Genomic DNA, 24721 nt, shown 5'->3' on the forward strand with positions numbered 1-24721 from the left:
AATGTCAAGTATAAAAGTCACCGAGGAAAAGCTACAGAAACCACCAAGCCAAAGACAATGCAAGTCTTGACAAAGAAAGGGGACTCAGGCAATCCATTTCAAGAAACCCATTTCAAGCTCATACACCTCAGGTGAAAGGGGACCCAGTTACCAGCACATAAAAAAATTTTTAAAAACAAAGGAGGTTGGAGCATTTAAAATGCTTTGAAATTAATGCTTTATTATTAAAAGGAGTGCTTTATAACATCAAACATTTTGGCAAAGCATTTTAATAAAAATACATTTAGCTATTTCCATTTTATGGAATGTTTGAAAAAAAATAAAAATAGGCAATATCTAAAACCTTTACACACAGTAAAAGGGATAAAATCTCTTTTACCCTATTCCTCCCTGAGTGCATACATGACATCGTCCTGGCTGAGGTTCAGTCGCACTCGCATGTGAAGGTATTTATTGCTGGCCTCCAACAGCAGGAGCCTGGAGGCACCGAGTCTGGAGCAAATGGCCATCATTTCTGACACAGTGGGCCTCTGCATCCCTTCAATCCTGCACAGAGCCATGTGCTGGTGGTACACCTGTGAAAAAAGAGAAAAGGACACAGGTCATGTTTACATCCTGCTGCAACCGAGTACACCCAGGTGATAAAGAGGAGATATTCCTTCCCTCCACATCCATGGCAGGGGAGCAAAAACTGGCTCCAGCCTGTTCACATGAAATGTACACACTGCTGTTCCTTGACAAAGTCCTAACAGTTTGTGCTGGAAGTAACAATTCCAAGCTATGGTTTCCTTTTTAATATCGCCAAAAATCAGAACATATAGCAACATACCTTTTCTGCTATTTTTTTAATTAGATCATTTATCTGTTACTGCCTCTTCTCCCCTGGACTGTGCAGACTGAAGCTTTTTGAGCAGTAAAAACTCCAGGTGGTAGCATTAAATTACGCTCTACACCTGGCCTGGGCAGCCATGCCCCAAATTACCTTGCCATCATATTGTCTTCCATCAAATTTTAGGAATAAAACCCCAAGTATTTAAATATTTACACTTTTGTCTGATAATTTTGACACTGCCCCTCTCTTTTTAAGAGAAAAAATAAGAATACTCTGAAGCACGAACATACCTGTTGAACTGTTGCCTCTTCAACTCCTGCCCTGCGAAACTCTGCTAAAATTGCTTTCAAAAAGATTTGCTCGTGCAATGAGGCATTCCTGAATGGAAAAACCAAACAGACAAAAATCAGCTTGTGAAGTTTAGAACTTGAGAAACATCAGGAAGGGAAACTGCTTGGTAACTACATATTTAAATGCAGGTTGTTTTTCTACTCCAGTTTATTTCAGCCACTTTATTCCAGCCTGCAACTCTGGCACCACAAGAGATGTTTTCGAAAAAACAGCGCAGTGAAAGAGACACAAAGCAAAGCAGTTCCTCTGAGAATTGTACCTGATTGCATTTATATATGGTGATGAGAACATTTCATCTATGGCCTCGGTGACATGGGCCATCCCAACTATCTCAGGGCTTCTCTTTGGCTCGGCAAACTCGCAGATCTCTGTGGCCCTCCTGCAGATATCGAGGCAGCGCCGGGCGTCACCCGACAGCGCCGCGACCTGGAAGGACACAGGACAGCTTTGGAGCAAAACTTCCCTCAAGTTCACACAAGAGTTCAGCAAGAATCAGTAGACAAACAAAACCCAGCCACCCTGAGCGCCCAACAGGAGAGCAGTGTCACTCTGAGCTGCGTTACTACAATCCCAGATTCTAAACCATCTTATTGACCAAAACCAACAGCCTCATCTGGGCATCACACCCCCACCCTGATCTGGGCATCACAAATTCAAGGCTAAACTTTTTTCCTCAAACTACAGAAGTCAGAAGTTAAAGAAAAAAAAAAAAATTAAAGGTGAGAAATTCACTTCAACACCAAAAGTTTTCAGAGATACCAATTTAATTACCAATAAAGATCCTTACCACAATCCAGGTTCATGCCTGGGGGCATAACACCAAGACCTTCCCCAGTTTTTCCACATTCATTATAATATTAAGAGTACACTAATAATTTTAGTAGGTCTCAAAGAAATATCTGGGATAGTGAATTTTACATTTACGAGTGCCTGAAAATATTTAGGTGTCTGAAATTTCTGAAACTAAATACTTCCTTCCACTTGTGCTTTATAATTTAATAAAGCTATGAACATTCACTAGATATACTATTGGCCTAGTTTTCACAGTAGATGCTGGTAACAAACAGTCCTAGAACTCAGCTAGAGCCAAGAATGAGAAATCCTTTAGAAAATCTAATTGCAAGTTACATTCCTAGATTTTCTGAAGAAAAATCATACCAGAAAAACACTGTAATTATTCAGTCTATATCATTGCTATTATTCCTACAAAAAGGTGGTTCCTTCCTAACAAAACGTATTTACTTCTGACACGTTTATTATTAGGGGTTTTTTTTATCCTACCATGATGTTGGATGTTCTGACAATTTTAATAGATTAATTTAATATACAGTTGCTGACATACCACATTAACAATGCCCACATCTCAATTTGAGAAGCTACTGATCCCCAATGCATTATTTATTTTTTTGTACAACTGAGTATTAAGACTTGCAAACAGAACAGGTATTATCTATTATGAAAGGCATTAAGAATCTTGAGAAGGAAGATTAACATGGATATTTCCACTGCCACTGGCATACTATTTTTTCAAGAAGATCCAATGACTCACATTATGCCAAACACTGGAGAAACCTGACATCTTATCACTATGCATTATCACGACTCTTGCTGTCATGCCTCCAGCTCTTGGAATGTACTGCTGCCTTCACAAAGTGGGTGGGAAAAACAAGGACACTGCTTTAGCAATGTTTTCTGAGAAAGTACCCTGAATAATGTATGATCTTGTGCCCCACTTGTCTCCCATATAGGAAACAACCACAGAACCAAGCCCAACTACTGTTACAAAACTCTCTCCTCTGCCCTCCCACTCTTTACCAAGAGCAAAATGAAGAACTTGTATTTGCTCTGTGCTCACCTTTCTGGAAACCAGCTGAATTGCATCCTCTTCAAATGCCTTCACATCCTTCAATCTGGATGAAATAATGTGCTGTAACTGTTTGTAGGTGTAGGGCTGGAAGGCCATTCTGGTGAGGCCCTAAAGTAAATGACACAACACAGGGAGAAGCGTTTGCAGTGCTGGAAAACTCCCAACTGCTCAAGCATGGCCTGTATGGTTAAGTCTTACTTTCCCTGGTAAGAGCAATCAGTTTTTCACATCCTTTCCCTCCAAGTGATGTGCTTTAATCAATCATACTTGTGAAATGAACGTGCAAATCCACAAAACTGTGACTCAGTGAGGACCACTGGCTGGACATCCCTACTGAAAGGCCCGAGGAGCAAGTGCAGCTGCTATTAGAATTCAAATTTCTCTTATAAAACTTTTAAACAAATCACAGCCCCCCAGTACAAAACTATTTTGATTACAACTCTTTACACTTTATTTTTTAATACTGTAGCAGCAACAGCTGTGAAAAAATATTCATCTCTCCTTTAGCAAGTCTGTCTAAGTGTATACAGTCTCACTATTGACTTCATATTAGCAATTCTTCAGCCACGAATTAAAAATCCTCTTATGGCTCAAGCTAATAAGAACTGCTCTCAGATGAGGACAAATCTGTGTTTCAGATGGTGCACTGCCTTTCATATTCTGCAAGAGGCCTTGTATTTCTTATGCAAAATTCTTCTCCCTTGTGACTCTGTGGACTCAGCTGATCTGAAGTGGGTTTAGCAATTCACACTCCGGGGAGCTATTTTGGAGTCACAGAAGGATGGAGGCACAGAGCACTGTTTTTGCAAATCACTCCTCAGAACAGTGATGAAGAAATGACCCAGGAAAACATATTCAACACAGGTGTAGAGTGCACCCAACTTTCTGTCCAACGGGATCCAAGATCCACCAGCAGATGATGGTAAACAGAGAAGTAACTAGGTGTGTGGAATTAAAGGGGAAAGATCCAGGGAAACCAGAGCTCTAGAGTAAGCAGCTTAACCATGAAGCACAGCATTTGATTATCCAGATCTTTATATATTTAAAAAGACATCAGTATTAATTCATTCTTACACAGTGTACTTACAGAACATAACATCTCATTAAGCAAGGCTCCTAAACTTACTTTGCCAAGATTTACGTGTTCATTATCAGCCCTCTGAAGAGGGAATTATAAAAACCATTTTTCACCCTCTGATATAGCCAATCCTACCTTTGTCCTGGATTACTTTTGATTGCATCCAGTATTTAACCTGTTCTCATTTTAGGGCATAGGAACAGAACTGCTGGGACATACCAGCCTGCTGGCGACTCTGTTCATCATGATCCTCTCCGGCAGGTCCATGGTGTTGGCAATGGCCAGGATGATTAACTTGGAGTGCTTTTGGGTGGGCCAGTCAAACAAGTTGTACATCACGTTCTGTTTGCGGGTCCACAGCAGATCAAGCTGCAGAGACACAACAAGAACAATCAGACTGGAAAGGAATGGCTTTTATTTACAACACCTGATGGGGAGGGGAGGTTGAGAGAACTAACTCTGTCACTTCTCATATGATCCTGAACAAGCTGCCTCTGTTGTGCTTCCTTTCTCCTTTTACTAGTAGGGCTGCATTTTCTGAATTAGGGCTCTAATCTCTTTTGGAAAAGCACAGTCCTACAGATGCTTCAATAGCATTAACCACAGCAGAATGATTAAACAGCTGGAGTTTTTAAACACTGCTGTGACACTAATACTACATCTGACAAGATTCAAAAGACCCTGCATGTGAGAACCTGAATTAGCTTACAGCATAAATAAGAGTGCATTTGATTATTATTTGAGGCATTTCAAAACTGGATATGACTGATCACTGTAGAGTTTTCTCACTGGAAAATCAGCAGCTTCCAGACACAATACAGTAGAATTCTGTGGTATTTAGAACTACTACATAACTACTCATTCCATGTCTTGAACCGAAACAAAACATAAAACTGATGTGAAATCCAAGGCAGAGAACAATATGGCAAAAGGATACTTAGCCTTTTTAGGAAACTGAATTTCACTGGGTAAGAGGAACTTGTGTGTTCTCTCTCCTAAGTCTGTTCCTTTGAGATATGATACACTCAAAACAGTCTTTTTTCCATCCTCCAAAAACTCCTTTCTTACGATATTTCAAGGGAAGAAAACACAGGATTTTTTGTCTCACCTCATCCACTATGAGCACCGTGGTTTTCCTCTTGGGCCCAGGTGTATTGAACAGTTTTGCCAACAGTACTGCAGCATGGGTTGCTGTCACCTTCTGACCTGTCAGTAACTGGACAAGGATCAAACAGTGTTGCAGGTTAATCACACCAACATTTATTTCCTATTCAGTCTTACCTTTCTCTAACAATCAACACCAAGCATCTGGAATTTTTTTCCACTGGGGAGTAAAAAACAGAAAAAGTGGCTCATAAGACACTCAGGTCTACCAGGAACTGTCCATGAAGGAGAACAGAAAGAAAACAATACATAGCTAAAAAGAAACACCATTGGAATTTTCTGGAATTTGTCTTCAAATCATTAAGAAATCCTTCAAATCATTAAGAAAGCCTCAAAGAACTCCAAACCCAGCATATCTCAAGGGTGTCTCTGAACACACACACCTACTGAAAACCTAAGTCAGCTGACAAGAATTGCCTGACTTCAGTAATCTTGAACTCCCATTAAATTACTCATGAATCATCAGCAGGATCTAGAACTAAACTTATTCCACTCTAAGCTAAAAAAAACCCTTCAATACCTTCTGCAACAACCTATGTGCAGAACAGATGAGCTGACCTCTTCCCTTGCAGGTCCAAAGATATCCAGAAATTAAAGCATGACATTTCAAAATTACACTATATATGCTGAATCAATTATTCATCAGAGTTCAGAGTCTCCATAAAGCAAAATAGAGATTGCATTTGAAAATTGTATTTCTTTTCTAGAATCCTGTATCAACTGACCTGAGATTTCATAATTATTAAACAGGTCAGAGCATGACAATAATGTATAATCTATACTTGAATGATGTTTCCAATTCAATCAGGATGGTCTGAATCTGTCATACAAAGCAGTTGGATCCCAGAGAATCCCGATCTACAGCTCTGGAACTCTGTGTCCAGTACACCAAAAAGAGTTCTGTTTGTTGTGGTGGAACTACACACCATCTTTAACCTTATCTCTATCATCTGTCAAGGGCTTCCTGTGCCTGTACCTTCTCTCTACATTTTCATCTGACAGTGAGGCAACTGCAGGAGGGAACACTCCAGGATTTGTTTTAGTCATGCAAAGAAACATCAGCAAACTGCAGCTCAAGACTGACCTGCAGCAAGAGATGAAGCAAAAGCAGCAGCAGCCTGGCTCTTGGCCAGGGTACTTGGATAAGAGCTGAGGCAAAGGCACAGGATAAATAAGTGGTTCATATGACTATGGACTCCCCTGAGGGACATTTAACTGGGCTTGCTTAGAGTTCAGGACCCGTGGGGGGCAACAGCTTTCACTTCCAAATGCCTATTCCTTATTAATTTTAAAATCTTATGCTGAATGAGATAGGAACAAAGAATGTTAAAATACATTAACACTACTATGACATAAGGTAATTGTCAGGAAGCCTTTCACTGTGCTGAAGAAACACAGTGACCTGGCCTCAATAAATCCCTCCGCAAGACACTGTCTATGCTGGTTTGAGGAAAGGATGCAAATATGGTAATTTAACTCCCAACTATGAGAAGAGGGATATTAGAACACTGTATGCCACTACCTGCTCAGAAAGATGTCAAACTTAAATAAATGGAGCAGAAGTTTATATGAAAATGGAATAGATGCTGCAGGAAATGAATTCGTTTCCAGGTCACTTGCTTTAAGTTAGCCTAGACTTACAGAGCTCTTGAGCAGTTACTGTCTAATGCCTATTGGGTGATCTTAATCCAGGCCTCAGAAGGTTAATTCACACCCATGTAACATAAGCACAGCCAGTAGTCCCAGGTGAACACTGCAGACTAGTTTGTTTATGGATATCAGAAATACACTTTTGTTGACAGACAGTCCTTCTGCAGCTGAATTGCCATTATGACAGACCAATTAACCATAAGGACCCCCTTAGTAATTATTCTACTGCTACACTGACTTTCAGAGTTGTCATCTTAGTGGCTGTTTAAGCACACATGTGAAGAAAAAATTACCAAATGGGAAAATTTATAAAAAGAAGCTGGTTTAGATTTTTCTTAAACCTGACTGGATGTAATAAAGCAGGCTACTTCCCAGCCACTACCCTTATGCAGCAGAAAGCAAAACAGTTCAAGAAGTTGGCCAAGGCTTTAAGTCAATTATTTTCTAACCTGCTCTAAGATAAAAACAGTCTCTCAGAGGGACTTGGAAGTATTGATAAGTGCCTCGATACTGGAACACATCGAGGATCTAATGGTAAGGCATAAAATCTCTTCTTTCAAACCAGAGAGCCCCTGACAAGGCTTTACTCACCTCTAGGATCTGCACATAAGCTTGGTGAGGGTCTGTCAGCTTCATGCCGTTGATCTCCACCAACTGGAAGGGTGGCAGTTCATCATTTTCTGCAGCTTGCTGAAGGCAGCGAATCACTTCATGAACAGTTGCAGTTTTACCTGTTCCAGGCACTCCAGAAATGTACATGCACCTACAGCAGGAGAACAGCAGCCTGAGCAAAATGGTAACACTCTTGTGATGAATGAGCTGGAATTTCTGGCCTCTGACATGAGTCCTGAGTAGTCCTCTATCACTTCAGGCAATTCTCTATATTTCAGCAAACTGGAACATGTAACACACTGGAGGATCATGAGGATTTTTATTATTCCTGAAGCAATTAACGATCTAAAATACTTTATAAATGTAATTTGCCTCTTTAAAAAAAAATAAATGGTTCCCCAGACATATAAAATCGACTAATTTTATTTTGGTCTTTAATTGTGCAATAAAGAAGCCCATATTATTTCTCTTTCTTCTTAAGGAAGAAAAATACCAGGAAAATTCAATTAGGAACTTTAAACAATGATAACTTGTAGTGTGTATTGTCTGACTGCTTTTATGCCATAGGTAGGTTGGTTACAGTCTCCCAAACTCACCCTCCTGTACCATCAATGAGTTTGCTTTCCACAAAGTTATAGATATCCTGGAATTCTTCCTCACGGCAAGGCAGAGATTCTGGGACAGCAGAAACATGCAGCCTTTTGATTAAAAAAGAAAAAGATAATTAAAATGGCAGTTCCACCTGAAGGGCCCACTGACATAACAAACAGCCAGATGTGGAGTTTTTCAAATCTCTTTTACATTCTCAAGTCTGAACATCAATGTCAGGTATCTCAAAAGAAACAGCCTGGTCTCTCTATGTGCTTTTAATTTATGCAGCAGTAAGGATCTAGCTGTTTTAATTCACAAACTATTTGTAAGTCAGTGCAGAGGTAGGATAAAACAGGGCAGACTGCTTACAGAAAACTGAGTTTAAAACCTAGTTTGAAAGACATGGTCAATCCCTAATGCCTTTTTTCCCCTCCAATGTCAAGATCTACAGTGATACCTGTAAAGTTTTTTTGGACACAAAGAAGAGACAAATAGTGTACCTTTACAATCTAAAGCTGATAAGACAGGTTAAAATCATCTGAGATTGTAAAAGTAGAACTGTAAATACAACTAGTATTTGTAAATCTAATACTGTGTTGTAAATTAATAAGGGCTCTTCTCATATCATGCATTTTTACCAATCTTATTCAATATGGTAAAGATGACATCCCCTACCTCAGCATAGCTACTGCTGTGCATACCTAACACAAATAAAGATGATTTCCTCCCCTGAGCACAAGTTACCTTAATCTGGCTTCTTCTAGTACACTGGCAGGTTTCTGTGCTGCATGGCTACGCCTGGGAATTTCAGGAGTGGCATTCCGGGGAGTCTTGGGTGTTCCTGGTAAAGGCTGTAAAGGAGAATTACAACCTCAAACAGATTTCCTACATGCAGCAATTTCTGTGGGAGACTAATGATTCATACAAGTTTCCCAAACATTACTTATGCACAAACTACCCTGGGATGCCAGAGCACAAGATGGACAGAGAAACAGCCTTTACAAAGGGAATTGCCAAACATGCCTTATGGTGTTTTCTTCCTAAGAGAAAAAGGAAACTCGAAAGAGGGTGGTGACAAAGCAACTACACCTTTTAACTGTCTGAAGAATTTTCAAGTTGTTAATGCTTTTCTGAAGCACTGTGTTACAAAGTGATCTGGTTCTTAAGAGAGAGCAAGCAAATAGAAACTGATCTATCTGAACTCCACTGTTCAGACAAAAGCCATACAGTATCTTAATTATTCTTCTTTGCTGTGCTTGCAACCTAGTTACACTAGGTTTTCTGTGTTAGACATTCATTTTCATTAGACACAGAGTAAAAATGAGCCATTGACACTAATCAGTATTCAGCACCTGGCTAAGGTGCTGAATACAGCCTTAATGAGCCAGGCCTAAGATTTCTGTAGCCTGGGATCCCATCTCCATCAGTAGCCAGGACACTATGAGAAACTGCTGATCATGCTCTTTGGTGAGGCCATGATGCTGCAGAGCATCCAAGCCAATATTTTCCCTGTTTACCCAGTTTTTTAATCAACATTGTCACAACATGCAAGTGGTTTATACACTTGCATAACCCTACTTATATCAGAGATTAAATTAATCCAGATAATGCTTCATTAAAAGCTAAGGGGTTCAGAAACTTAACTGTGGTACACAGGCATCAAGCATTCAATTAACTGGCTCAGAAATAATAAAAATAGCTCTTTCAGATGGAACCTTACAGTTTTCTTTGGGGTCTTTGCAGGAGTGTGAACTGAAGACTTGCTAGAAGATTTTGGGGTGCTGAATATTCTGCTTGATTTAGTTTTCTTTTCTGGTGTACAGGGCACATCCTCCTCCTCCTCCTCTTCCTCGCTACTTGAAGAGTAAGAACTGTCAGAGCTGGACAGATCATCTTCCTGGTTCAACACGCTGTAATAAACAGAAAATAAAAAAATACATACAAATCTAAACACTACAAAGCATCACTGGTACCTTTTCAGCTTTTTCTGCAGTTCTCATAATCAGCAAACACACGTGTTTTTCACTTGAGCTGCTAATTTTCCATGGCTATTTAACAGTTTGGAGGTTTAGAGGAAGTCAGTTTTCTGAAGGACACCATGAGTCAGCTTTATGCTTCTGAAGATAAGACAGTATTTACTCACGCTGCAATTAAGCTGCACTCCTAGAACCATTTGCATTTCAGTGTTACACCAGACAAACTCTCAAGGCTTCAAGCCATCAACAGCCATCTGAACAAGGTATCGTGGATGCAAAGCTTACCTGATGTGCTGTGCAATGAGAGCACTTGTTCTCTGTGCACATGTTCTGCGAGAGCGAGGGGTCAGCACAGGGCTCTGAGTGCCCGGTTTCTGATGTCCAACTAAACTAGAAAGAAAGAACACAAAGCTGTTTTTTCTTTACACAAAGCTGATGTATTTCTTTGCATCACACTTGTAAAGACACACAGAAGGCCTTTCAAACTTCAGGCTCAATTGTTATGGCTGCCAATCCAGCATGAATTCTTATTTGTCATTTACAGATTGGCTAAGGCATGGACACTGGCAGCACAATTTCCCCCCTCTTGCACTGTCTCTTCAATCTGTCTTTGCCAAGAAAAAAAACCCCACCTACAAAATATTTGCTATACTTGGCAAATATAGCACTGCCAAACTGAAGGGACAGGGGCTCAAAACAGTTGTGGTTTTATTTGGTTTAGAGGTGGGGGTTTTGCCTATTCTTTTTTAAGAGAAAGAGAAGACAAAAACTATTTCCTTTGGGCCTCTCTTTGATCTGCCCTTATGAATATATTTTTCTCCTTGTGTTTTGATATTCCTTGGTTGTCTTCTTGGGTGCTTCTCCTCCCTACCACTGAAATATTTTACTGTTAGTACAAAACTTTCCTTCTAGTTCAAAGGACACGATGAGATGAATTCCAGATGCTTTAATTATTTGTTGATAGTTCTTGGAGATTTTTTTTAATCTGTAAATACAGCTGAAACACCATTACCTTATCAACGAAAGGTAAACATTTTTATGCTCTATTGTAACAGACAAAAAAAGAAGTGCTAATTCCATTGTCACATCAGCATCTTTGCTCTTGGAAAGGAGGAAAATTACTTATCTCTGGAAGTCTTTCATAAATGTATTTTAAAAGAACTACACGCAAATGGAAATCCCATAGACAAATAATGATAAAAGGGCCCTCACTTACGATATGATGTCATCTTCCACGTGAAGGTTCTTGGCTTTCTCACTGAAGTCTTTGGCCTTGGGGTAGGGGGACAATCGAATTGTGTCACTGAACCTCTGACAGGGCTCTGCAGTGTCAGATACTGACTTGGATTTATCATTGCTGCAAGGGATCTTTGGCGGTGAGCCTAAAATATCACTTGTGAAAGTCACTTTTCTTTTAGTAGCTGCTGATTCTAACGGTGCTATGGCATCACGGTCATCATCCAAAAGGTCCAAAACTTCACTTCCCAGGAGCCTGCCTTTAGATCTTGTGGGACCTAGAAATCAAGAGCAAAATGAACTTTTGTCAGGCTTTATTATGGCTGGTTTGGTTAACTTTCAGAAGACATGGTACAACTGGCTGTTATTTGAAGGAGATGGGCATCTCACTCCAGGAACAAGGAACTGGATCAGTAGTAGGTGTGCACTTCTATTTAGTAATTTTTTATAGGAAGACAGACACATTTGTTGTTTTCTAACTCACCTCCATCACTTACAACTTTACTGAGGTTCCAGTAAATACTGCATGTTACATAGGATCAAATGTGCTCATTCAACCAGCCCAATGGAAACATTTTAGTGCACCATTAGGCAGAAGATTAAAGAAAGGGGGACGTTCTGAGACCAAGTTGGGCACTTCAGTCAACAAGCACTTTAATTTAGAATTATCAGTTACAAATAAAACATTTGCAACAGCAGATGGATACACGCAGTAAAGTTGCCCGAAATAACAGACAAACAACTGATGTGCCCAAAAGGCTTGGGCTGATCCCAAAGACCGAACAAGGCAGCTAAAAATACTGATGTTGAATGTTACCACTGTTTAAACTACCTAAAATGGAGAGGCACAGAACATGCTACATTCAGAACTACCAAATGGACAGAATATTGCCATATACATACTGCTTAACTCCAACTTCTTCCTTGCTGTTGGGGTTTTGATGTCATTGACCGCTCTCTGTGATTGCCTCTCCTTAGCAAGGGAGGACTTGGAAACAGAATGTTTTGACTCAGCATTTTTTGGTTTTGTGGCACTCTGAACAACACTCTCTGTCTCTTTTTTCAGGGGTGTAAGGATGTCTGAAGGAATAAATGGTTCTGATGAGTCCGGGGTGCTGCCTTTTTTCTTCTTGGCTTTCAGCTTAGAGAATGTGTCTGGGGACAAAGCCTTAAAGCATTTCCCATCCCAAGACTGTTTTACGTAGAAAGTTTGTTCCTTGTTTAATGTAATAGGTAGTTCCTCCCCTGGATGTAGTGGTATTACCTGCAAAAACAGAAAATACCAAAGCACACACACATTAACATTCAGCTATTTTCTATTCACAGATCTTATTGTAACTCATGCAATCCTTCATTCTATAAAGCAACACCTTCAACCTACATTTACACCAGCATAAGTTTATTACACTACAGGACTGTTCCTGTTTCTCTCTTCCCTGTCTGTGCAGAGGGGTTGCAGTACATACCATGATGCTTTTAATGATGGTCTGTGCATCTATATCAGTGTCATAGCCAAGAACTTGGTCAAAAAACACTTCTTGGGAGGAAATCTCTCTTTTAAGCAGCTTCCTTTTATTCTGAGGTATCTCTCCAATATGACAGAACCACTGCACAACTGCACGTTTGTGCTGAGCACCTGGAACAACGAGAAGAAGTCAGTGAATGTGAAAAATTTTACTGCAAATAGTTAGGGCTAGACCTTAATGCCTTCAGCCAAAATGCCATTAAGGATAGAAACCCTCCCTGGTGAGAAAGCATCTGGTAACAGATTGCAATTCCCATTTTCTAAGCTAAATCAGTGTTTGAGTTGAGACTTTTAAGAACCAAGACAACACTTATGTAGGGTCTCAACCACAAAATACCTGGAGACCAGCTCCAGACCACCAGTTCACTATCACATATGAAGAGGTTCCTTATTTGCATAGATGTGATCTCCTCAAACCCCAGTAATTAAAAACAGTGGCATAAAAGGAGAACTGAGACATTTAAGAACGTTATTTGTAGTGCCATTGTACTTTTAGAGGCTAGACACATTTTTTTCACTGCCTAACAAACCAGTACCTTGTCAAAGATATAAAACAAAAGAAAAATCTTGTTTTCAAGGAAGTTCCATGTGTTTTGTTCCAGAATGAAAAGAATCTTCAGTTATGTTACAATAAATATCTGTTAGTAAATAAAAAAGCTGTTGTGAGATGTATTATGTTTTAAAAAAAGTAAAGAAAATTAGAAAACCTCTAAGTATTATTATGATGGCACAAAAAGAACAAAAGCTGTTCAAAGAAATCAGACATAGCTAACGAGGAGCTCCCCATTCAGACTCAGACATAGTCTTTGTATCAATCACCTCCCGTGATGTATCTCTTCATATCTAGGAATAAACAAGTAGTTCTAGAAGGGACAGACGCAACAAATCCCATTTGCTCAGCCTAGTACTTTTTTGTTAAATAGCCTGATGTCTAATAAGAGGCAACTTTCAGGGCTGCAATGCTCTTGGTCCATTTGAATTCTCCAATCTCTAAACAAAGCATGAACTCACACTGTCTTCCTCCAGGACCATTTCTTTTAAATTAAGCAACTAAACAAAAAGACTGTAAAAATATAATGTCCTTAAACTCTGCATTTATGTATCAAATTTAGCCAAAATTAGCCATCGGTGCCAAATATTTGGGGAGTATGTGAATACAGATGCAACAATTACCAAAGCTTAATTTTCCTAATAAATTAGGTCAGTGATACAGTGTTAATGCTAACTACCTCCCCATGAAAAGGTCACTTTAAAACATTTTAAGATTTCTCAGATAGAAAGTAAATTGTTATTTCTCTTACCATCTTCATATAAATCCAGGAGCTGTGCTACATAAGGCCGATCTGCATTCACCCCTTCTACTAGAATAAAGTCCCCAAGCTGTATACACGTTTCTGTTCTGCTGCTTTCGGAGGTAATAATGATCCCCCTAGAAAGGGATAGACAGGCAGATTAACAGAATTTCATACTCTTCCTAATTCACACATCATTAAACCTGATGGCCTGTCAACTTTACAGCTAGTTATAACCTTTCTTGAAAAGCTTACAATTTAGTTCCCTGATTAGCTTTCACACATATGTCAACTAGACAGCTAACACTTATTCACAGATTTAGTTAAATGCTTTCGTTTATACATTATACAATTTATAATTCAAGAGCTTTGTAACAATGTTTTTGTTATATATGTATAGTGTCACAACATAATGCTCAAAACCTTACTCATATTCTCACTGCCTGCCACTTTAACCTAAACGACGTCCGAAATTTAAGAAAACATTCATTGATTAAGTTTCCCTGAGCAAGACAGAAATAAATGTTATTTACTTGTACTGAGTAGTCCTCAGCTTTCTGTCTGAGCTCATGGGTTTCCCATACCAGGAGTAGATAAGTTTGCTTTGCTGCCGGGTGTTCATGATTCCCAAGGAAAAGCTGAAAGAAATAAGCAAACACTTTTTTAAAAATTGTTATTTGAAAGCAAAAGAAGGCAAGATGGAAAGATACATAGAAATACCACAAACTCTTTCGGTGTGTAGGAAGAACGTGGTGGTTCGCTCAGAGAAGACCACCTTCCCCAAAGCCTCCAGACACCTCTCCCCGAGGGAGAAGGAAAAATGGAAGATATTTAGCAGTGAATTTTTACTCAACTCTTAATCAATTCCCTCGCCGCCATGGCGGGGCGGGCTGCGCCCTCCGGAGACTGAAACTCGCTTGTTTTCCACACCTCACTGCGATCGGGTTGGTTTGGTTTGTTTAATTCCTGTTTTCTAAGCAAGAATTTCCCTTGGAAACTCAGGGCAAAGTCCTCGGTGCCGATCACCCCCCGCCCGCCCCAGCCCGTCGGTTCGGAGCGCGGGCAGCGCTGCCTCAGGGACTGTGCCCCGCTGGGGGCGGCGCATGGCGGCACAGGGGACAGTGTCCGCCGGCTCGGACACCGAGGGGCTTCGCCACCACCACAGAGCCGCTAACCCGCCCACCGCCCGCACAGAGCGCCAGACCCGCCAGACCCCCTCGCAGAACGGGTAAGGCTGGAAGGGACCACATTCACTCATCCGGTCCCTCCCTGCTCCAGGAGGGTCATCCCAGAGCACGTTGCAGAGGACGGCGTTCAGACCTGTTCTGGGACATCTCCAGCGAGGGAGACTCCCCACGTTTCCCAGGCAGCCCATCGCGGTGCGCGGTGACCTGCACGGGACACGAGTCCCCTCCCTGTCCCCCCTCTGTCCCCTCTCTGTCCCCTCTCTGTCCCCTCACAGCCCCAACTCACCGCCGCCCTTCCACGACTCCCGCCAGCGCCGCGATGGAACTTCGCGCCACAGGCGGGGGAAGCTCCGCCCCCCGGCCGCGCGTGCGCACGGGGCGGGCGGGGGCGCCGCCATGTTTGTGGCGGGCTGCCCGCAGGTAAGATGGCGGCTGGCGGCCGCGCCCCGGAGGCGGAAGGTGCCTGAACCCTTTAGGGGAGGGGAGTTCGGAGTTCGGAGTTCGAGGCTGAGCTCGGGGCTGGGAGCGGGGCTGTGTAGCCGCGACCATGGCCAACCGCACGGTGAAGGACGCGCACAGCATCCACGGCACCAACCCGCAGTACTTGGTGGAGAAGATCATCCGCACGCGCATCTACGAGTCCAAGTACTGGAAGGAGGAGTGTTTCGGCCTCACGGGTATGGCGGGCGGGCCGGGGCGGGCCGAGGGGCCCGGCGGGAGCTGCTACTGACGGCCTGTCCCGTCCCTGTCGCAGCCGAGCTGGTAGTGGACAAGGCCATGGAGCTGAAGTACGTGGGGGGGGTCTATGGAGGAAACATCAAGCCCACACCCTTCTTGTGCCTGACGCTGAAGATGCTGCAGATCCAGCCCGAGAAGGACATCATCGTGGAGTTCATAAAAAACGAGGACTTCAAGTAATTTGTAGCACGATTTTTCCCGTTATTTTGTGCTGTTGTAATGAGTATCTATCCAAAACAGCCGGGAATACCTCAGTGCAGGGTTTAGCTTTCATTGGGCCCTGATAAACTTGCTCAAAACCAAGTCTTTCCCCTTGCTTTTGAAACTGCTCACCTTGTCATTTGTATTTAGAGTGGCTTGCACTCGTGGTATGTGCTTCTGCCTGAAGTATTTGCAACAAGGTACATAAAGGGAGCCACGTTAATCTAATATTTTCTTCGGTATTTCTTTCATCCTTATCAGTGATGATACACCCATACAGACATTTTATTTATATATATATATATATAGATACACACACGCACTTGACTACACGTATTTTTCATAAACTTGAACGCGTGAAGGAGGAAATCCAAATGGCTGTGTATTCTATTTAGTGTACTGATTCTCCTCAGAAACTTATGGGAAAAACTCTTCTTTTACTCAAACTGCTAACTGTACAAAAGGCCCAGGTCCATGAGGAGGTTTCCTTTCCAGGTATGTCCGAATGCTTGGAGCGCTGTACATGAGGCTGACGGGCACTGCCATCGACTGCTACAAGTACCTGGAACCACTATACAACGACTATAGAAAAATAAAGAGTCAGAACAGAAATGGGGGTAAGAACTCCTACTTAGCTGTGGTTTCTTAGTAACTCTTTTGTTCAACTATCATGCTAGATAACAGTAAATATTCTGTTTAGCAATGTAAACTTAAACAATTGTGGCATAACCGGCCCACATGACATAAATTGTCCGGAGTGTTTCATCTTTACTCTAGCCACTAATCTTATCTCTTAAATGCTGTTTTCACCCCCAGAATTTGAGCTGATGCACGTGGATGAGTTCATTGACGAGCTGCTCCACGAGGAACGTGTGTGCGATATCATTCTGCCTCGATTGCAGGTTGGGGAAAGTAGATGGCTATGGAATTCTTAACTGCATCAGGTTCAGTAGCTGTATCAGTTACTGGCTTGTTGTATAAGCTATGGATGCCTCCTCAGGTGTTTGTTCTTACTTGGGTTATGTTGGATAAAGTTGCCATTTCTCCTAGAAACGGTATGTTCTGGAAGAAGCTGAGCAACTCGAGCCTCGTGTTAGTGCTCTGGAAGAAGACATGGATGATGTAGAATCTAGTGAGGAGGAAGAAGAGGAAGATGAAAAGGTTGGTGAACTATTTTGGAAAGGGATAGTTAAAGCTGAACCACTTTAGAACACTTTATGGTCTACAATAAATATTCGAGGGGAGGCATCAGGAGGCTGCTGGCAACTCTTATGTCCCCCCTTAAAATATTTTCATATAAGCAGCTTGTGAGGATTTGTTAGATCCTGAAGCAGTTCTTGAATGCTCTGTGTTTGTTAAGCTTTTCTGTCTCCTGAAGTTCACAAATCTGGATCTGTTCTGTGTTAAACATATTTCAGGTAAATTGTTTTACATATATGTGTAATGGAAAGAGCTGAAGGTGATGATGAAAGTTATTATGACCATCACAGTCACTGCTGCTGTAGTTCTTCAGAATCAACAGTATGAGAAGTGGCTGTTTTAATTTCCAGTGGGCAGGTTTAGGCAGAACCGCTCACATGAGATACCTGAGGAGGGGCAAGCTTGACTGCACGACTTTTGTAATTTATATTAATTGTTCAGAAATATTTACTGAGAGCTAAAAACCTTGATGAAACAAGACTTAGAGAACCTGCCCCCTCCTTGTTTGCAGCTGGAACGAATACCATCTCCCGACCACCGCCGCAGGGGATACAGAGACCTGGACAAACCCCGCAGATCTCCCGTTGTGCGGTACAGGCGCAGCCGGAGCAGGTCTCCAAGGAGGTGACGTGACTCTTCCTGAGCATTGTTTTTACCTGTTCTACTGCAGGTGGCTGGAGCACAGAGGTGAAGGTGGCAGTTGAGCCAGAACCTCTCACACATCCCCATTCCTTTAGCCACTTCCTAAAGTAAGGAGTTGCAGTGCACAGCCACATTCAACCCCTCTGCCTATTTCTCCAGTCCTTCAGTAACCCCTGAACTTGCTGGCCAACATTAGCTAAATTTGACAATACAGTGAGGATGTTAAGGAGACACAAGTGCTTTGTTTTCATGTATGCCAGAGGCTGCAGAGAAAATCCTGGTAACTTCTCTTACTGATAATAAGCCAGGAAAAACTCATCACTAACCTCCCTTGCTCACTGCATGGGCCAGTCCAGAAGCAGGTCCTTGTGCAGCAGGCCAAGCACACACTAACAGGGGTACGGGAGGCCCTGGTGCTGTTGCCAGAGGATGTGGGAAATAAAACAGCTGGTTCTGCTAACGATTTTTAGTAATTTTTGCTTTTCTCCCCCAATTGCAGGCGAAGTCGCTCTCCAAAGAGAAGAAGGTAGTGTTTTATTCTGTTATTTAATCTTAGAAGGTGTGCATTTTTAGCACAACTCTCTTACAAGCGTCTCTCTTTTAGCCCATCGCCGCGCAGGGAGAGGCATCGCAGCAAAAGCCCGAGACGGCACCGGAGCAGGTCCAGGGAAAGGCGCCACAGATCCAGATCTAAATCTCCAGGTATTTCTGTCACTTGCAGGTTAACTCTGGCAAGTCTTTATCAGGAGAACATTCACTGCAAGAAAAATCTGTGTCACGGTATCAAGACATGGCATCAGTGCTTAATCTGGCTGACAGAAGTGCTGGTTACATGAAAGCACAGCTGGAGAACTCCTTTAATGCACATAAAATTGCCTTGAGCAAGTTTTCACATAACTGCCAGGAGGTTAATTTGAGTGCCTAATTAAAGCTAGGGTTGTTCTGCCATTATCTAGCACACTTGGTCACTAGGAGCAGATTGCTTTGGCAAACGAAAAAGAATTCTGGGGTCTGTGGAAGTAACTGTACCTTTTTATCTCACAGGGCATCACCGAAGTCACAGACACAGAAGTCATTCCAAATCGCCTGAAAGGTAAAGGCCTGACCTATTTCTTAAGGGTATCTGTATTGCTGTAGCAGCTATTACTTGTCATTTAATCTTGGAGACTGAAGGTGGCTTTACAGTGTTGGAGATCTAGTATTTCACTGAGTACTTTTCTCAGTGTTGTAGTCAAGTCACACCATCCATATTTGACTGCAGAAACCCCCCCTTACTGCTAAGGCTCACCTTGGTCTTTCAAATGAATTACTAGTACTGTGTCAGAGAGCTTTGTTGTTCTGTTTCAGATCTAAGAAAAGTCACAAAAAGAGTCGGCGAGGGAATGAATGACAAACTAAACCCAGCACACAGTTTAAGGACCTTGAACTGCAGTCTGATGCTGTCCATCTGCTTTATGGGACAGCTGGATCTGTACTGGCTGCTTTAGCAGCCCATTTCTTCAGTCATTCTCTTGTGCGAGTCTTGTTTTCTGTTAGGATTTTTTTATTAAAAGGAAGTTAAGGATACTTTTTATGTAGTGAGTTAGTCATCCTTGTGATAGAATTTGAGGATTTTTTAAATTGTATTCCTTGAGACCCATAAAAGCTAGTGAAGAGCAATAAAAAAGGTTTGTCTTTCAAGGCTCCTGGCTGTTTCTTTCATAATACTGTGTTCAGATGTTCCCTGTTTGAAGCTGCTTCATTCTCAAATCAAGGTGTTGTGTTCAGTTGCCAAGGAAGTGTCTGTTCCAGTCCCAGACACTGCAGAGCCACCAGCGCTGAGCTATCTCAGAGCTCCAGCATAGGAGAGGAAGCAAGACTGTCAAAATCCAGTGAGTTTACAAAAAACTCACTCAGAACTGCTCTCCAACACACAGCTGTCACAAGTTCCTTTGTAAAAATCACCCTGAAGTTAATCTGCTGCTTCTCAGACAATTTAGAGGGTTCAAGTAGTACAAAGTGCTTAATTCTTTTGGCGCAAGAAGTTCAATATATATTTAAAGATAGCAAACCGCTACGTTGAGCATAGTTTGTGGCCTCCCTGAATATGACACTGATGCTCAGGTCTACCTTCTCTGAATCAAGTCAGCATTGGCAAGTGCCTGTTTTTTAAATGTAAAATAATTAAGGTCTTGCTGAAATTATAATTCTCATTTTAGTACATTTAATTCTGTATTGCAGGAACTCACTTGTTAAGCCCTTGTGTACCACATCATTATTGACAGCCTTGTTTCAGGAGGAGGGACTGACAGGTTTATCCCTGCATTTAGGGCTTAGGGATCCTCATATATTGCCAAGTGAATCCTGACAACTCAAAGAGTACGCCCAGTGAATTTATGGAAAGTCCTCTTCAAAGTTACTTCCCAGTACAGCATGAATTTTCCAGAGTATCTGCATATTATTTTGCAAAGTTAATGAACAGAAAAGCAGGTGTGTTCTTCCTTCAGGAATTTACAAGACAGGTCTACTGCTTGTATGACATGTTTTAAGATGCTCATCTTTCTAAGATCTTTAAATTTAAGCCATTTTTGTTATTCTAGTTTCTTAATTCCAGTTAAAGCAAGCATATACATACAAATAGGGAAGAGGAAGAAGTTTTATGTCCTTTTTTTGCAGTTTTATTTTTCTTTTAAAAAGTTTTTTGGCACTACATAGTTCTGTAAAGAATAGAAGTGACAAATTTTTAAACACATGAAATCCCCTTCTAATTTTATTTTTTTTTTTAGAACAATATATATAAAGTCTGAAGCAACCAAAGTATGAATACAGCTAATAGAAAATAAAGAACTTAATTTTAAAAATTCTCTCTCTTTACAGTTTATCAAGATAAAACAAAACACGATTCCCCTTAAAAATAGGGTAATAAAATAGATGAAATTTGTATCACTCGGTTTTGTGATACTAGTAAAAACTATAGTTCATATCTATGTACAAATGATACAGTTTAAAAACAGTCTTAAATAATCTTGTATCTAAACATGTTGCATTAAGATTTTAAATCAGAACCTGAATTTGTTCCTCCCCTCCCCCCACCCACCCACAATCCCATTGAATTTCACTTTTTCTGTTGAATGTAATTCAGATTCAAGTGTGGGTGTCCTTGAGACAGAAGCGGGAAACGCTGGTTACTCTGCATCAGTGGACCAGCTAAAAGAAAATGGATCACAGTTACTTCAGCAAATCCAACATTTAACAGTGCTTGGCTACATTCAGTGTACTAATCTAACCTAGAAATAAAGCCATTTACTAGACTGACACAAATGCTGTCTGTATAACTAAACCATTTAATGGGACAATGCAGTATTACTTTAATCCTATCTCCAAAATTCCCTAAGAATTATCAGTACATCATTTTGCTGCATTACATCATATATTTAAGAGAAATAACTTGAGGATTTTAGATAAATTTAGGTTTCACTTGGAAACCCTGCTACAGCCAGTAGATTAGACTTTCGAAATGGATTTGCACCAGTATCTCATTTTATACCAGGTGACCCAGCAACATGTAACTGCAAATCCTCCAAGGCAAATTTGGGCATCGTTTCTCTCGTGGTGGAGGTCTTTTTCCTAGAGCCCTTCCCAGTCCTGCCAGATGCTGAACACCTTTAACTGGCATCAGAAAGAGCTGAGATAAAGTCACTCCTTCAGAGTACCCTGACTAACTGAACCTGATCTAACTTTAACAGCAGATGGGCTGGACTAGGTAACCTCCAGAAGCCCCTTTCAACCTTAAATTATTCTGTGGTCTTGCAAGTTTCTATCTATATAAGTCATTCCCCAAAGCGAGGCACAAAAGCCAAATAAAATTAATTAGGACAAATATTTCTTCATATTTTTAACATGCTCAGGGGCCAATCATCTTAACCTCTGTTGAGGCAGAGGTGACTCTACAGTGAGATAGCAGCAAAGGAAGAAGAGGCCAGAAGTGCACCACACTGCAAACTGGCTCAGATTTCAGATTTTGATTTAACCCTTCCCTCCCACAAGGATTTCCATCCATCCCTCGAGGAAGCCGAAGCGCTGATTTGACTCTAGGATTCATTATGGTTCCAGGGAGCCTAGCAAGTGAAACATGATTCCTTGGCTTTGAAAGCCTTTGAGACAGTACAGAGACATGTTGCATGAGCTGTGGATGCACATACTAGTTCTAGTACCTTGAGGGTAGAAAGGTTTGTTCGGTGGGTAGCTGGCATTTCCCTGCTGCATGTAGTTCTGAGGCATATTGTAAGGCCACGCTCCTCGGAGGAGAGGAAAATGGGTAGGGGTCCCATGGTCCCAAGGGACAGAAGGAGGGTTCATTTTACCAAACTGTCCTTGGAAACCCTGATCTATTTTTCAATTGAAAGGGAAAAGCACATTGCAAGTTGAAATAATTAAACAGTAAGTCACAAATACAATTTACATCTTAAATAACAGTTTGCAGGGGACTTAATGTGATTAGTCTGATGTGCTACTTTTCTTTTAAATATACATCAATAAAAATTACCACCTAAATTACTTCATTATTCGCTATAATAGAATTTATTGGGGAGGAAGACAGAGGATGAATCAGTATTAAAATCAAGACCTGCGATTTCATTATTCCTATGTCATTCTCATGATGAAAATACAAGGTCTGAACAATGTCACTACTGTCTGATCCCACACAAATAAATATCCACTGACATGAAAGCTGTTATCCTACTGCAAGAAATAATTCTCAGATGTACACTGGAATTTTACTAATACCTATATGCTTAAGAAACTTGCTATCTAAATCATCAGACCAACTTAAAATTGATTTTTAAAAATATTAAAATTGATTAGAATTTATTTTTTAAAATATAATTTGTGTACTTATTTCCAAAGTTTGTAAGCTATTCCATTTAAAATTCCAGTATCACTGCAACATTAAGGATGAGAAATCAAGCATCCAAGGAGGCAGGGCACACAACATGAGGTATAGCTCTGGAGTATGCATGAAAAAAAGTTGTCTGTCTGAAACTTCTAATGATCCTACTTGTGATCAGTTGTCTACTGAAAAGAAAATTTAAGTAGCTCCTTCCAAGTCAAGGTTATGTGAGCCAAGACCAAGTTTCCAAAAACTTAGTGTTCCTAAATTGTCCCAAGACAAGTAAGAAACCAAACCAAAGAGAGAGGAGACAACTCATCTCTACTGTGCATCCACCCAGTGACCTCACCTTAGTGGCAGCTAAGCCAAAAAAGAAATAAAACTAATTAAATACAAAGAGGAGAAATACCGTGACTGGGAAGTAGTTAAAGGAGTGTGATGAGGTTGGAAATAGGTGGAAGATGAGGGATGGGGAAAAAAAATACTGTGACTGACAGCACAAGAAAACTGAAGAATGGAAGAAACTAGAATTTGTGGAGCTTGTCTGAAAGAAGGCAGCTACCTGGGCAAGGAGACCTGGATTGGAAGGAGCTGCCTGAGAAAAAGTCAAAGCTGGGGTGGATGTGCAGAAGGGGACAGACAAGCCTGGACAGAGAACTAAGATCAGAAATGGAGAGGGAGGGACACAGTACACTGGAGACACAGAAAACACATGGGTAGCAGTTTCTGTATCCTCTAAAATATATTCCCCACAAAGCTTTGAATAGAAAACCATGTATCTCCAGCACCTTAACATGTATTTGAAACTCATTGGTGAATTACTCCTCACCCAACAGTGAGCTGAAAATCTCCTGTTGCTGTTAATCACCTTATTAGTGAGAGAAGGGCTGGGGAGGAGACTCAGAATTTCCTCCTTGTGAAGAACTGCACCACTATGTTGTATGATGGATGTGGGTTTTTTTAAACATAGGAAGAGCTTACACACTCAGAATAAAATCAGGAGACCATTATCATGATCTGCAGATAACAGTTAAAATTTAGGGGCTGCCACAGTTCATGTTGCAGAGAAAACTGAATGGGCTGTAATTATTATATACTGTTTTTTCTCAGCCTCAAAAACACTTGGCTTAGCTATGAGGCGAGAGGCTGTTGCCCACTTGTTGCAGGAATATGTATTTTCAGGAATCGACATAGAGATTATGGAAGTTGAATGTGGCAGGATAAACTCTAGGAACAAAGGATGGATAAGATGATGTGATATTGTCCTAAATGCAAGGAGGCAATATTCAATTTGCACAGCTATAATCCTACCAGTCTCTGAGTTCCTGGTTGCAGTCTTGGCATTTATCTAATAAACTATGTAACAACATACTGATCCTACAGGCCTTTTCCAACCTTAACGTTTCTATGATTCTATGACACAACAAAACCATTATTTATCAGCATATTCACAGCAATGACTCAAACAACGATTAGGACATTTCTCAGTTGAATGCAGGATTTCTCACTGTTGCACAGCCATAAGGGCAGACAGGACCAATGCTTCAAAGTCACAGTTACAGAACCTGGCTAATTTTTTTTTCCTATGAAAATGTTAAGACACTGAAGGTAAAGGTTTAGTTTCTTAAGCATCATATTTTAAAAAAGTTGCAAGAGTTAGCTGTTTCTGTAACACTTAACACTGGTACACAAAGTGCGAGAGGTTTGAT

General features: G+C 41.0%; 3 protein-coding genes across 8 annotated transcripts in view; 1 reads left to right on the forward strand and 2 right to left on the reverse strand.

The window, feature by feature from the left end:
• Nucleotides 1-162: 162 nt before the first annotated feature.
• ORC1 (origin recognition complex subunit 1) lies at nucleotides 163-15664 on the reverse strand. Of its 4 annotated transcripts, none has more exons than XM_027739388.2 (18): nucleotides 15648-15664; nucleotides 14708-14812; nucleotides 14184-14311; nucleotides 12824-12993; nucleotides 12261-12621; nucleotides 11338-11635; nucleotides 10407-10511; nucleotides 9866-10055; nucleotides 8890-8996; nucleotides 8151-8252; nucleotides 7534-7705; nucleotides 5237-5344; nucleotides 4348-4497; nucleotides 3039-3158; nucleotides 2733-2822; nucleotides 1443-1609; nucleotides 1123-1210; nucleotides 163-575 (listed from the first exon to the last, which is right to left on the reverse strand). In XM_027739388.2, the coding sequence occupies exons 2-18, from the start codon at nucleotides 14794-14796 to the stop codon at nucleotides 381-383; spliced, it is 2640 nt and encodes an 879-aa protein (XP_027595189.2). In that variant the 5' UTR covers nucleotides 14797-14812; nucleotides 15648-15664; the 3' UTR covers nucleotides 163-380. The 4 variants fall into 4 exon arrangements, with proteins under 4 accessions (XP_027595189.2, XP_027595190.2, XP_039236558.1 ...); XM_027739389.2 differs by lacking the exon at nucleotides 15648-15664 and adding an exon at nucleotides 15029-15181; XM_039380624.1 differs by lacking the exons at nucleotides 2733-2822; nucleotides 15648-15664 and adding an exon at nucleotides 15029-15181 and having other exon boundaries at nucleotides 164-575.
• A 176-nt stretch (nucleotides 15665-15840) lies between these two features.
• PRPF38A (pre-mRNA processing factor 38A) lies at nucleotides 15841-19822 on the forward strand. The gene is made up of 10 exons (XM_027739392.2): nucleotides 15841-16038; nucleotides 16116-16275; nucleotides 16796-16917; nucleotides 17117-17202; nucleotides 17351-17461; nucleotides 18012-18124; nucleotides 18642-18668; nucleotides 18747-18844; nucleotides 19187-19235; nucleotides 19490-19822. Exons 1-10 carry the CDS (start codon nucleotides 15909-15911, stop codon nucleotides 19530-19532), a joined length of 939 nt encoding a protein of 312 aa, XP_027595193.1. The 5' UTR covers nucleotides 15841-15908; the 3' UTR covers nucleotides 19533-19822.
• Nucleotides 19823-20780: 958 nt separating this feature from the next.
• Nucleotides 20781-24721, reverse strand: part of TUT4 (terminal uridylyl transferase 4) — a 43932-nt gene continuing 39991 nt past the window's right edge. Inside the window, exons 29-30 of one of the 3 annotated variants that reach the window (XM_027739383.2) lie at nucleotides 22336-22509; nucleotides 20781-21328 (exon numbers count right to left, since the gene is read on the reverse strand). In XM_027739383.2, the coding sequence (XP_027595184.1) occupies nucleotides 21237-21328; nucleotides 22336-22509 (266 nt within the window). In that variant the 3' untranslated portion in view covers nucleotides 20781-21236. The remainder of the gene's footprint in view (nucleotides 21329-22335; nucleotides 22510-24721) is intronic. The other 2 variants (XM_027739384.2, XM_027739385.2) reach the window with 2 other exon arrangements.

Source organism: Pipra filicauda, unplaced genomic scaffold, assembly GCF_003945595.2.
Source record: "Pipra filicauda isolate LSUMZ 115617 unplaced genomic scaffold, ASM394559v2 scaffold19_size4547281_pilon, whole genome shotgun sequence".
NCBI classification, from domain to species: Eukaryota; Metazoa; Chordata; class Aves; order Passeriformes; family Pipridae; genus Pipra; species Pipra filicauda.

Excerpts from the sequence above, each read along its gene's own strand:
- ORC1 (XM_027739388.2), bottom strand. The coding sequence starts at position 14,796 with ATGAACACCCGGCAGCAAAGCAAACTTATCTACTCCTGGTATGGGAAA. Across the intron at positions 11,636-12,260 it reads GAAGAAGTTGGAGTTAAGCA|GTCCCACAAGATCTAAAGGC; the intron begins GTATGTATATGG and ends CTTGATTTCTAG. Across the intron at positions 10,056-10,406 it reads CTCATTGCACAGCACATCAG|CGTGTTGAACCAGGAAGATG; the intron begins GTAAGCTTTGCA and ends TGTTTATTACAG.
- PRPF38A (XM_027739392.2), top strand. The coding sequence starts at position 15,909 with ATGGCCAACCGCACGGTGAAGGACGCGCACAGCATCCACGGCACCAAC. Across the intron at positions 16,276-16,795 it reads ATAAAAAACGAGGACTTCAA|GTATGTCCGAATGCTTGGAG; the intron begins GTAATTTGTAGC and ends TTTCCTTTCCAG. Across the intron at positions 19,236-19,489 it reads CATTCCAAATCGCCTGAAAG|ATCTAAGAAAAGTCACAAAA; the intron begins GTAAAGGCCTGA and ends GTTCTGTTTCAG.